This window comes from Chrysemys picta, chromosome 25 (genome assembly GCF_011386835.1).
Source record: "Chrysemys picta bellii isolate R12L10 chromosome 25, ASM1138683v2, whole genome shotgun sequence".
Lineage (NCBI taxonomy): Eukaryota > Metazoa > Chordata > Testudines > Emydidae > Chrysemys > Chrysemys picta.
Genome location: NC_088815.1, coordinates 130,786 through 144,448, shown reverse-complemented (window position 1 = coordinate 144,448; position 13,663 = coordinate 130,786). Strand labels below are relative to the sequence as shown.

General features: G+C 46.5%; 1 protein-coding gene across 4 annotated transcripts in view; it reads left to right on the top strand.

Moving 5' to 3' along the window:
- LOC135977410 (class I histocompatibility antigen, F10 alpha chain-like) overlaps positions 1-12,875 on the top strand; it is a 76,621-nt gene extending 63,746 nt beyond the window's left edge. For all 4 annotated transcript variants that reach the window (XM_065578260.1, XM_065578258.1, XM_065578259.1 and 1 more), the window contains 4 exons: positions 4,333-4,608; positions 6,334-6,609; positions 8,214-8,315; positions 8,732-12,875. In XM_065578260.1, the coding sequence (XP_065434332.1) occupies positions 4,333-4,608; positions 6,334-6,609; positions 8,214-8,315; positions 8,732-8,757 (680 nt within the window). In that variant the 3' untranslated portion in view covers positions 8,758-12,875. The remainder of the gene's footprint in view (positions 1-4,332; positions 4,609-6,333; positions 6,610-8,213; positions 8,316-8,731) is intronic.
- The last annotated feature ends 788 nt before the right edge of the window (positions 12,876-13,663 follow it).

Sequence of the window (13,663 nt, the reverse complement as noted above, 5' to 3'; positions counted from 1 at the left end):
TCACTGGAACTGCTCCTCTTGCTTCGGCACTCAAGATTCTCAGTGACCACTCAAGATTCTCTCATTGTTACTCCATCTCTTTTCCCCTTCGTTGTTTTCTCAGTTTTGGACTTTAGTTGATTGGTGTAAATAGTTATTTGGACTCTCATAGCAGAGTGTCCTCCGCTCCTGGAGCTGGGCCTGCCTTGGTCTCCGGACTTCAAACCCTGTGCCTCCTGCGGCAAGCCCATGCCTTTGAGCGACCTGCACTCTAGGTGTCTAAAGTGCTTGGGTGAGACTCCTATTGCGGATCGCTGTCAGCTCTGCCACCGGTTCAGTCCACATATGAAAAAGGACAGGGAGGCCAGGCTGAAGTCCCTCCAGATGGATGCGACACTCAGACCTGCTTCTGAGTGGAGCCAGTCAAACTTAGCACCGAGTACCTCAGTTCCCCATGCCCAGTGCCAAGAAAGAAACATAAAAAGCAGCTGTCTGACAGGTTGCACTCCCCTGCACTCCCAATCTCTAAGACTGGACAAGCATGGTGAGTGCAGGGGAGTGCAACTTGTGTCTGGCCACTCCTTTGCCCCTGCAAGTGTGGGGAGTGTGCAGGCACTGAAACTGTGGTTCTGCTTCTTCCCCTGAAGCCCCACCCCCACTCCACCTTTTCTTCTGAGGCTTCCACTCCCCTGGCTCTCGCCCGCTGCTAAAGTGGCAGGGCCTTGGCCCCCCTGTTCCAGAGCCCCTGCCTCTCACCCACTGAGTCATCTCTCCAGACTGTTCTGGAGTATCTGCTTCATCTGAACTAGCCAGGTCTAGCGATTTCATCTGTTACAGTACACCTAGAGTGATCTCAGCGTTCCACCCACTGCTGGGTGGTCGATCAGTTTTTTCACACAAAATGTCCATTCACTTCCTCAAGGGCTTTGAAAGGCTGTACCTGCAAATCTAGGAACCCATCCCCTTGGGGGACTTAAATTTGGTCGTATCAGAGCTCACGGGGCCTCCCTTTGAGCCACTGGCATTGTGCCCTCTGTTGTACCTTTCCTGGAAGGTCGCCTTTCTGGAAGCAATTACCTCAGTCAGGAGGGTGTCGGAGATTAGAGCTCTTATGTCAAAACCTCCGTATGCAGTGTTCTTTAACGACAAGGTACAACTTCGCCCCCAACCTGTGTTCCTCCCAAAGGTAGTCTCACCATTTCATAGTAATCAGGCTATTTTCCTGCCCATTTTCTTCCCGAAGCCGCACAAGAATAGGAAGGAATGACATCTCCATACTCTGGATGTTAGGCAGGGCGTCCTAGTGTTCTATATAGAAAGTCGATCTGTAAATCCACGCAGCTCTTTGTGGCAGTAGCTGATAGGATGAAAGCCTTACCCATTTCGGCTCAGACAATTTCATTGTGCATCACATTGTGCACTCATATGTGCTACGAGCAGGCAGGTATCCCACCACCTGCCTTCCTGACAGCCCATTCTATGAGAGCACAAGCTTCCTCAGTGGTTTTCGTGGCCCAGGCCTGATCCAGGACATTTGTAGAGCAGCGACCTGGGCGTCGGGACATACTTTTTCTTCCAACTACACCATCACTCAGCAAGCTAGAGATGACACTGGGTTTGATTGGGCAATGTTGCAATCCACGTGTCCATGAACTCCAAGCCCACCTCTTACGGTACTGCTTGGGAGTCGCTGAACGTGGAATGGATATGTGCAAGCATTTGAAGGAGAAAAAATGGTTACTAACCTTTCTGTAACTGTTGTTTTTTGAGACGTGTTGCACGTGTCCATTTAACGACCCACCGTCCTACCCCTCTGTCAGAGTTGCCAGCAAGAAGGAACTGAGAAGGTGCGGGGTTGACCATGCCCCTAGTATTGCGCCGTGAGCGCATGGTACCAGCAGGCATGAGGGCCAGCCTGACAGGAGGCATTGAGGGGAAAATTTCCAGCGACTGCGCGTGGGGCACACACACCTAGCGTGGAATGGACGTGTGCAACACATCTCTAAGAACAACCGTTACAGGAAGGTTAGTAACTGTTTTTTGTCCAAATCTGGGGCATAGTTCAGGGATAATGGGATAGATTGCATCCTCAGCAAGTTTGCAGATGACACTAAGCAGGGGAGAGAGGTAGATACGCTGGAGGGTAGGGATAGGGTCCAAAGTGATGTAGACAAATTGGAGGATTGGGCCAAAAGAAATCTGATGAGGTTCAACAAGGACAAGTGCAGAGTCCTGCACTTAGGACGGAAATGATTATTCCCCTCTTTTCAGCACTGGTGAGGCCACACCTGGAGTACTGCATCCAGTTTTGGGCCCCCCACTACAAAAGGGTTGTGGACAAATTGGAGAGAGTCCAGCGGAGGGCAATGAAAATTATTAGGGGGGCTGGGGCACATGACTTACGAGGAGAGGCTGAGGGAGTCTTATTTAGTCTGCAGAAGAGAAGAATGACGGGGGATTTGATAGCAGTCTTCAATTACCTGAAGGGGGGTTCCACAGAGGATGGAGCTAGACTGTTCTCAGTGGTGGCAGATGACAGAACAAGGAGCAATGGTCTCAAGTTGCAATGGGGGAGGACTAGGTTGGATATTAGGAAACACTATTTCACTAAGAGGATGGTGAAGCACTGGAATGGGTTACCTAGGGAGGTGGTGGAGTCTCCTTCCTTGGAGGTTTTTAAGGCCCGGCTTGACATCCCCTGGCTGGGATAATAAATTAATAAATAAATAAATGGAGATATCCCATCTCCTAGAACTGGAAGGGACCTTGAAAGGTCATCGAGTCCAGCCCCCTGCCTTCACTAGCAGGACCAAGTACTGATTTTGCCCCAGATCCCCAAGTGGCCCCCTCAAGGATTGAACTCACAACCCTGGGTTTAGCAGGCCAACGCTCGACCCACTGAGCTATCCCTTTAGTTAGTGTTGGTCCTGCTTTGAGCAGGGGGTTGGACTAGATGACCACCTGAGGTCTCTTCCAACCCTGATATTCTATGATTCTGTGACACAGCTTAGTGCACTTAGCTCTCACCTATGGCTGTGACACCAAATTGTATTTTAATCCCTTGGCCTACATTTTTCCAAAAGTGATTAGTGATTTTGGGGTGTCTGATATGCAGAGGCCAGGTGCTACCACTTTCTGATCAGGCCCCTTTAAAAGGTCTCTGTTGGGCACCCATAATCATTAGTCATTGCTGAAAATCAAGGCATTTACCTCGATGTATCTAATGCGGGGTGTGTGTGGGGGGGAGGGTGAAAATATTTGGGACCCTGTGTGGGTTATTTTTGTGCAACCACATTCTGCCCTATTTGCCAGGCTAGGGGTCTGATCAGTTCCCTACATGTTTCAGTCTTCCTCATGATCCCCATAGTGTTCTCTGTTCCCCACAGCCTTCCTGTCCCCTAAATTCTCCTTCCTGTCCCCATCCCAACATCCCTCCTGCCCCCAGTCTCCCTCCCTGCCTCCTGGCTGTATTAACTAAGCGTGGTCTTGGTTGTGTGCAAGATGGTGACGTTGTGAAGATTAGCCTGGCTGTAGGAAAATGGAGGCCAGCTTAATAAGGGCCGTCAATGACCTGATCCTTACAGGGAATCACCTTGAGACAATGGTCATGAGAAAAAGAGGCCAAGCATCCGAAACTGGTTCTTTGCAGTTCCTAGATTGAGCTGGGGGCACAGGGAAGATGGGGCAGGGAAACAGAGTGACCCGGGGATTCTGTGAGGTCATTAAAACTAGTGTAGAAGTTAGTGGGGGGGACAGACCTGTACCCCTCCCCATGGAACCATGAGGGTACTGTGAATGGAGGAGGTGGGGGACCAAGTGACCCTGGAGACCTGGCAAAATTAATACAACGAGAGCAGGAGAGAGTGGGGTACAGACCTCCTGCACTCCCTCTCTTCTCCAGAATGATCCTGACTACCAGAATTGGGGGGATCCTCAGAGAGCAGAAGAGAGCTGGAGGGGACAGACCCCTGCAATATCCAGAGTACTCCCTTTGGGGTTGTGCCACCCTGCACCCCCTGCAGGGAGCATACAAGAACAAGCAGCAGTGAGGTACTCCTTAAAGTTCTCTGCGGTTGGGGTCTTTAGTGTACAAAATCCAACTGTATTGAGGGGGAGCCCCCTGCGGGTTTGGGTTCCCTCCGGAAAGGAGCTGGGAGGGTATAGGGCCTAAAGGCATAAAGGGGAACCCAGTTTCTCAGGGGTGGGAGGGCTCGAGGGAGGGCCCGGTAGCAAGGGGAGGACCCACTAGGCTACCTGCAGTGGGGTCTTGGTGAGATTTTCAGAGAGGCTGCTGCTGACCCTCAGCTGCTCTGATCTTGACCCAGCCCCCTGGATCCTGCCTGTGTGTTTCAGGGTTTCACATTATCCAGATGATACAAGGCTGTGATCTCCGGGAAGATAACGTCATTCAGGGGTTTCACCAGGATTCATATGATGGACGAGACTTTCTTACCTTCGATAGAGAGACCATGACTTGGGTAGCAGCAGATATTGGGGCTCAGATCACCAAGAGGAGATGGGATGCTGAGATATGTGACAACCAGCAGTGGAAATACTACCTGGAGAAGGAATGTATTCCCTGGCTAAGGAGTTCTCTAGAGTACGGGAAGGAGACTCTGCAGAGGAAAGGTAAGTCAGGGGAACAAGCCCCACTCAAGAGGTCACTACTAGTTACATCTCCATTCCCCAGCCCCAGTTCCAAAATGGAGCAGGGGATTTGGGGGCCGTTCAGCTAACCTTGCACCAGGGATGGGTGGGGAAACAAAATCTTCCCCACCCCCCAGCTCTGCTGGAAAAAAAAGTAAGAAATTGAAAGTATTAAAAGCAGCTCACTGTAGAGAAGCTGCATCTCCAGAGCCACTTGACCAAATGAGCCCAAATTCACACCACAAATTCTACCTCTTCCCCTGGTGTGATGCAGTGTTATCAAGGTAATCTGCCTGTGTGTATGCATGTTAGAGCACTCTGAAAAACAGACTCTGTAGAGAAAGCTCCACTCAAGCTTAATTATGGAAGTGACACCATTTCTATGGACACCAGCTTCATTCACCATGTAATTCTTCCGCATTCACTGTCTGTACCATCATATTTCTTGTGTTACACCCAGCCCCTGTGTTCCACCAATGATGGTAGTTTTGTCCTTGTTGCCTCTTTGTCCAAACTTCTCCCACAGTCATCTATGTGCTTCCTTCCATGCCATCCCCTACATGTGGAATTGCCCTCCCCATACTAATGTGGAAGAAGGCTCCCCTTGTCCTCCTTAAAGCTTTCCCCCTCAAGACCTACCTTTGCTGCAATGATTTCATGCTTATTACTTGATTCTTTTATCTATAAGACATCAGATAATCACACTCAGTCAAATTTATTACCAAAGCTTTTTAGTTAAAAATTAATTATCACAAACATAGAAGGGAAGAGGTTAAATGCTTTAACACACCATCTCAGGAGGACAGTTGCAGCGTAGTCTGCTTCAAAATGTTCACTCACTGTTACCCCTGTATGTACCTTATCTGTTACCATGGACACAAATTTCCCAAATTAGTTAGCATCATTACACACTCTAATCTTTCCCTTCCCAAACAGTTTGTGTTTGCTGTTCAAGGTTACTTGAAATTGGTACCCAGTTTTTTGCAACAATTATACTAGTTGCTTATTTCTCTCACAAACCTCAGCAGAACATTATCTTGTCCTTGTCCCTCTTTACAAATGCCAAGATGAAAAACCCATACACAGCAATGTAATGTATATTTCAGTACCAAGAGGCTGGGAAACTGATTTTCAACATAAGTTTAAATCCCTTTGAAATCCATAATATTGGGGTAAATAGTTTTGGTAACAACCTATGAGAAATTAGCCAATTAATATTAACTAGTTTGAGGGGCAGTTTAGCACTGTGTGTCACTTTTTGTTAAATGGGTCCTTTCCATCTTTAATTGGCCAGTTTATCTAGTTCAGTTTTTGCTCCATGGCTAGGGCAAGATTATTTCCTCTTTCATATCCAGGGACTGAGAGGAGATGGGCACAAACCTAGCATATGATTGACACCTGTATCTGGAGCTTAGTGAAGCCTTTCAAGGTACTTGTGTCACTGTGGCTGGGAGCAAAAGCTTCTGCTTACCACATTAATAGAATTTGGTCAGGGACCTGGATTCAGGATTCACCATTGCTGATGCTGTGACTTTGGCACAGAAATCCTCTAACATGATGGTTCTATCTCATCAGAGGGTTTCCGTCTCATCGACTCTTATCCTCTCCCACTGCTGGGGTCTCAGAATTTCATGTTGCAAAGCTCCAGCAAAGACTGCCTGGATTAGAGCTTGAAAACAACTAACTTCAGTTTCCTCTTTTTCCTAGTGCGCCCAACAGCTAGAGTGAGTGACAGGGCATCTCATGACGGCCTCACCACCCTCTCCTGTAAGGTCAGTGGGTTCTACCCACGGGACATCACTGTGACCTGGCTGAGAAATGGGGAGAGCAGACAGCAAGAGACCTACTCTGAAGGCATCCTACCCAGTGGGGATGGGACCTACCAGACCTGGGTGACAATGGAGATCGATCCCAAGATCAAAGCCCATTATTCATGTCACGTGGAGCATGAAAGCCTGTTAGAGCCACTCTCTGTCTCCTGGGGTAAGAAGTTTGTGTGTTTGTCTGTGTTCCTGTGGGGGGGGGGGGGGGAATCCGTTAAACTCAACCCCTGAAAAATTCTCATTTGGATTTATAGGCTGAAGCCAGAATTTCCTTAGGGTCTGTGAGGCCCTGTCCTCTTTGGCCCTGTCCCTCTGCAGTCAAGTTTCTGTGCTAGAGTTGGGACCTGCAGTGCCTGGGACTCATGTCTTGCTCCCCAGTTTGCTGCCTCTGGGGCTGTTGGATACATCTCAGCAATACAGTGTAGTGTCTCTGAAGGGAGAAGATTAACAATGAGACATTATGGCTGGAAGAGAGCAGTCAGAGCTCCTGCATAGCCCAGGGCAGGGAATCAGACCAGGGACCAACCTGGTAGCCTGTGGGCAAACTAGAGCTGATCCTTCAGAAAGAGATGCCCATTCCAGATGTAAAGTCTCCAAGGGATGGAGAATTTACCACATTCCAAGGGAAGCTCAAATCTGCCCCTTATTTGCAGTCAGAATTTGTCTTGCTTCAGCTTCCAGCCTGTTGTCAACTTCAGCAGGTTCTCAAAAACACAGGTCTGGGGGCCCTTCATTCTTGCCCATGTGGCCAGAGGTAGAGATTTAATTTTGGGAGCAGCTTGTTTTTGTGCGCAGTGATGCTGGAAGAGGGGGTATGGCCTTGGAATGGAGCGAGGAGGCAGTTTAGAGCCCTGCATCAGGGGGAGAGTCTCTTATGCCCCTAGCACAAGAAAGTCGAGGAAGAATTTATTACACATGGAGCTGCCTACCAGCCATCTTTTTGCTTGGTTAATTGGAAGTGCAAACAATTTCTAAAAGGGCAGCCTTCACTGGAAATCTAGTCAACAGATGGTTTCACATCAGAATCCTGCTACCACATCCCCTGCCAATTTTTGTGTCATAAACCACATTTCCTTATTCTCTTATAAATATTTTTCTTTTTTCAGTATTATGTGCCTCTTTCAGACAACAGGAGAAGCTGATTAGTGAAACTGAATGTGTATAGAGAACTCGGGGTTTAACAGGTTTATATAAATCAAGAACAGTATTAAAATATCTCTATCCTCTCCTGTTCAATTCCTGCCTCCTCTAAAAACATGCATTGTGTCTGTAATTCCATTCATGGCAGGGAAATCCAGAGCTTTGAGGTCAGTTTCCAGTTTGTCACCAGAATCGCACAATGCGACTGTGTTCCATTAGTCATGAAAGCCAGCGTGGTCAAGATGGGATTAGGGGCTGGGAGCCAGGACTCCTGGGTTCTGTCCTTGGCTCTTGCACTGACTCACTGTGTGACCTTCAGGAAGTCTTTCCCCCTCCGATTTAGGGATGATACTGACATCCATCCTCCCACACACTGAGGATTGATTAATGTTATAAATGTCATATATTTTAAGTGCTAAATATTTATTATTATTGAACTAATAGAGGTTGTGTCCAGGACTTTCCATGATGGGATGTAGTGCAGGGTGGCTGCACTGGAAGGGGTAGAGGATTGCAGGACTCAGCCCTTATCTGGGGAGCTGACTGACTGATCCCTGCAGAGGGATGAAAGAGGGTTTTAATGGGGATTTTTCCCCACTGATCATTCTCTCCATTCACTTTCAGAACCAAATAACAATCTGATTCCCATTGTGGCTGGAGTTATCACTGCAGTTGTCCTGTTTGGTGTAATAATCGGAGTAGTCGTCTGGAAAAAGAAATGCCCAGGTAAAGAGTTGGAATGGTTGGATTCCCTGAACTTGCTGGGCCCTGCACACACCCCTAAGGACAATAGCAATACAGGAGCCAGTGTCAGTATGGTGTGACTGACCCACAGTGCGAGTGAGCCAGTGACGCCCAATGGGAGCTGCTGGAGGGCCAGACCTAGAAACTGGATGCGGGTTACAGTTTATATGAGTCTAGGTTTTCCAAAGAGCTCAGCACCCAGTGCACCGAGGTCTTTGGAAACCGTCTCATTGTGTCTTTCTCTCCTGCCGATAATGAGCGCCTCAGACCTTGAGTCCATTACTGAGCGCCAGGGGTCTGTGCTGGGCCAGGGGCCCTGTTTCTGAGCTGCGGACGCAGATCGGAGTCAGTTCTTGCCTTGGGAGCTGCATTCACTGAAATTTACTTTCTCTCTGCAGGGAGAAAGGGAACGGCTACGCTCTAGCTCAGGGTAAGTGACAAGAGACCCATCACCTCTTTTCAAGTGGCCACCTCTGAACAGCCATCAGTATTTGCTTGTGGATTTTTGCCTGGAGCCACTGAGAGGAGATCCTTGCTCCCACTCATAGGCCTTGTCTACACTGAGAATTTTAAGGAAATCTCCAACTATTGCTCTAGTACCATAGAATCGTAGGACTGGAAGGGATCTAGAGAGGTCATCTAGTCCAGTCCCCTGCACTCATGGCAGGACTAATTTTCATTTCTCGACCATCCCTGACAGGTGTTTGTCTAACCTGCTCTTAAAAACCTCCAGTGATGGAGATTCCACAACCTCCCTAGGCAATTTATTCCATTGCTTAACCACCCTGACAGGAAGTTTTTCCTAATGTCCAACATAAATCTCCCTTGCTGCAATTTAAGCCCATTGCTTCTTGTCCTGTCCTCAAAGGTTGATGAAAACAATTTTTCTCCCTGCTCCTTGTAGCAACTTTTTAGGCACTTGAAAACTGTTAGCATATCCCCTCTCAGTCTTCTCTTCTTCATACTAAACAAATCCAGTTATTTCAATCTTCCCTCATAGCTCATGTTTTGTACACCGTTAATCATTTTTGTTGCTCTTCTCTGGACTTTCTCCAATTTGTCCACTATCCTTCCTGAAATGTGGTGTCCAGAACTGTACACAATACTCCAGCTAAGGCCTTATCAGCATAGAGTAGAGTGAAAGAATTACTTCTTGTGTCTTGCTTTCAACACTCCTGCTAATACGTCCCAGAAGGATGTTTGCTTTTTTTGCAACAGTGTTACACTGTTGACTCATATTTAGCTTGTGGTCCACTATGACCACTAGATCCCTTTCCACAGTACTCCTTCCTGGGTAGTCATTTCCCATTTTGTATGTGTGCATCAGATTGTTCCTTCCTAAGTGGAGTAGTTTGCATTTGTCCTTATTGAATTTCATTCTATTTACTTCAGACCTTTTCTCCAGTTTATTTAAATAATTTTGAATTAGAATCCTGTCCTCCAAAGCACTTGCAAAACCTTCCTGCTTAGTATCTCCACAAACTTTATAAGTGTACTCTCTATGCCATCATCTAAATCATTGATGAAGATATTGAATAGAACTGGACCCAGAACTGATCTCTGTGGGATCACACTCATTATGCCCTTCCAGCCTGACTGCAAACCACTGATAACTACTCTCTGGGAGCGGTTTTCCAACCAGTTCTGCAACCACTGTGACGTTGTGCAGTCTATATGGTTTTATAAAAACTTGATAATAAGTTAATATAATGTAACTGAGATAGTTTTAAAGAAAATACGGTAATAAGTGAATGTAAGTAACTGGAATATGCCTCATGCAAAAGGTCTCTTGTAAGGTATTATTACAAAGCTTATAATTTACTGAGTGTGATTATCTGATTTGTATAAATGTACCACTCTTGTATCTAAAACTAGAAATATAAAATGTAACTCTGAGGGCCTATTGTAATTGTGTAAAGTGTGGACCATTAATGATGGTTTGGAATTTTGATGACTCCCATTGTCTGCAGATGGCTGTATTTACCTGTGAGTCTTCCTGTATATGTGTGTGCTGGCAAGTGAGTAATGAAGTCTTGCAGTGACATGTGATCATGTCACCTAAACTGAAATCCATCTTTAACCTGGTGCTTTTCCAGTGAGGGGGGGTGGAAAACCAGAGAGACAAAGAGTTCCCGCCTTATGCAAAAGATATATAAAGGGGGGAAGAGAACAGAGAGGGAGAGGAGCCATCATGAAGAATCCCCTAGCTACCACCTGAGCTGCAACAAGAGCTGTACCAGGGGAAAGGATTGTGCCCAGGCCTGGAAGATGTCCAGTCTGAGAAAAACTTACTGAAGCCTCTCTGAGGGTGAGATTATCTGTATTTAGTTTGATTAGGCATAGATTTGCGCATTTTATTTTATTTTGCTTGGTAACTTACTTTGTTCTGTCTGTTACTACTTTGAACCACTTAAATCCTACTGTCTGTATTTAATAAAATCACTTTTTATTTAGTAATTTACTCAGAGTATGTATTAATACCTGGGGGAGCAAACAACTGTGCATATCTCTCTATCAGTGTTATAGAGGGCGAACAATTTATGAGTTTGCCCTGCATAAGCTTTATGCAGGGTAAAACGGATTTATCTGGGTTTAAACCCCATTGGGAGTTGGGCATCTGAGTGCTAAAAACAAGCACGCTACTGCGAGCTGTTTTCAGGTAAACTTGCAGCTTTGGGACAAGTGATTCAGACCCTGGGTCTGTGTCTGAAGCCAGATGGGAGTGTCTGGCTCAGCAAGACAGGGTGCTGGAGTCCTGAGCTGGCAGAAAAAACAGAAGCAGGGGTAGTCTTTGCACATCTGGTGGCAGCTCCCAAGGGGGTTTCTGTGATCCAACCCGTCACAGTGGCGTAGTCGGCAGGATCTGTGCACAGCTGTTTGCTTTGAGATACTGGTAGTGATTTTAAGTAAGTTTTAAGTGTGGTGGCTGGAAAACAGACAAAGTGGTTACTGGTTTGTTATTTTCTGTTTGCTTATTTCGGGAAAGGGAAGTAGGGACAGAAAAGGAAGCAAAATAAGTAAAAATGAAGATCAAAAGAAGTTAAAACTACACAAGTTGCAAATTGCCCAGAAAAACTGAACAATGGGCGCTGGAAATGTCTCTGTTAACTAAGAAGCCCCTGAGCTGAGTGCATCTCAGTTTCAGTGAACTGCAGATGGGTGTGGCCCAACCTCTGTCTGTGCTGAAGCTGACTGGGGTGTCTAATTTAGCAAGACAGGAGTGGAGGGGTGCCTGTTCTGGCAGGAGGGTGTTCTCTGTGGTATCCCAGCTCATCAAGTGATAGTCTCAAGGAAAGACAAATGGAAATTAATGTACAATTTGCCTGGGGAAAGCCTGACCTGGAAAAAGAAAAGGCTGCCCACCAGCCTGGACTTAAGAAACAAAGCAATTAAGACCCAGAAGCATAACCTGGCTGTAATGGAGTGGAAGAGGTGCACAGAGACATGTATCCTGGAGCTGGAAGTTGGGGTCCTGGTGACTGCTTCGGTGGGAACAAACCCCAAGGACTCTAGCTGGAAGCAAACCCAAACTGAGTGAAAGGGGGGGGATTTTGCTGGCCAGCGAAAGGTCCCTCATAGCTGGAAGCTGTGAGCCTACAGCTGGGTCAGGGTCTCTTTCCCTTTTGGGGGACACAGGAGTGTCTGCCCCATAGGGGAGCCCAAAAACGAATTTTAGGTATACTGCCTCCGCCATGGTCAGTGTCCAAGTCTCTGGCAGTAAGTTCAGGAGGAGGGTGTGACGTTGTGCAGTCTATATGGTTTTATAAAAACTTGATAATAAGTCAATATAATGTAACTGAGATAGTTTTAAAGAAAATACGGTAATAAGTGAATGTAAGTAACTGGAATATGCCTCATGCAAAAGGTCTCTTGTAAGGTATCATTACAAAGCTTATAAACTACTGAGTGTGATCATCTGATTTGTATAAATGTACCACTCTTGTATCTAAAACTAGAAATATAAAATGTAACTCTGAGGGCCTATTGTAATTGTGTAAAGTGTGGACCATTAATGATGGTTTGGAATCTTGATGACTCCCATTGTCTGCAGATGGCTGTATTTACCTGTGAGTCTTCCTGTATATGTGTGTGCTGGCAAGTGAGTAATGAAGTCTTGCAGTGACATGTGATCATGTCACCTAAACTGAAATCCATCTTTAACCTGGTGCTTTTCCAGTGAGGGGGGGTGGAAAACCAGAGAGACAAAGAGTTCCCGCCTTATGCAAAAGATATATAAAGGGGGGAAGAGAACAGAGAGGGAGAGGAGCCATCATGAAGAATCCCCTAGCTACCACCTGAGCTGCAACAAGAGCTGTACCAGGGGAAAGGATTGTGCCCAGGCCTGGAAGATGTCCAGTCTGAGAAAAACTTACTGAAGCCTCTCTGAGGGTGAGATTATCTGTATTTAGTTTGATTAGGCATAGATTTGCGCATTTTATTTTATTTTGCTTGGTAACTTACTTTGTTCTGTCTGTTACTACTTTGAACCACTTAAATCCTACTGTCTGTATTTAATAAAATCACTTTTTATTTAGTAATTTACTCAGAGTATGTATTAATACCTGGGGGAGCAAACAACTGTGCATATCTCTCTATCAGTGTTATAGAGGGCGAACAATTTATGAGTTTGCCCTGCATAAGCTTTATGCAGGGTAAAACGGATTTATCTGGGTTTAAACCCCATTGGGAGTTGGGCATCTGAGTGCTAAAGACAAGCACGCTACTGCGAGCTGTTTTCAGGTAAACTTGCAGCTTTGGGACAAGTGATTCAGACCCTGGGTCTGTGTCTGAAGCCAGACGGGAGTGTCTGGCTCAGCAAGACAGGGTGCTGGAGTCCTGAGCTGGCAGAAAAAACAGAAGCAGGGGTAGTCTTTGCACATCTGGTGGCAGCTCCCAAGGGGGTTTCTGTGATCCAACCCGTCACAACCACCTTATAGTAGATCCATCTAGGCTGTATTTCCCTAGTTAATGAGACTGTGATGTGAGACAGTATCAAAAGTCTTAGGCTTTGTCTACATTAGCAATGGTAAAGCTCTGCCGCGGCACCAGTGTGTAATCGTGGCACCAGCACTAGGAGAGAGATCTCCCAGCGCTCTAAAAAAGCCACCCCCATGAGGGGTGTCGCTAACAGCACTGGTGATGTGACTACACTGAAATTTTAGAGCGCTGAAACTTGCATTACTCAGGGGGGTGTTTTTTCCAACCTCTGAGCGAGAAAATTTCAGCGCTCTAAAGTGCCAGTGTAGACAAGGCCATACGAAAGTCAAGATATACCACATCTACCGCTTCTCCCCCATCCGCAAGGAGTGTTACTCTGTCAAAGAAAGCTA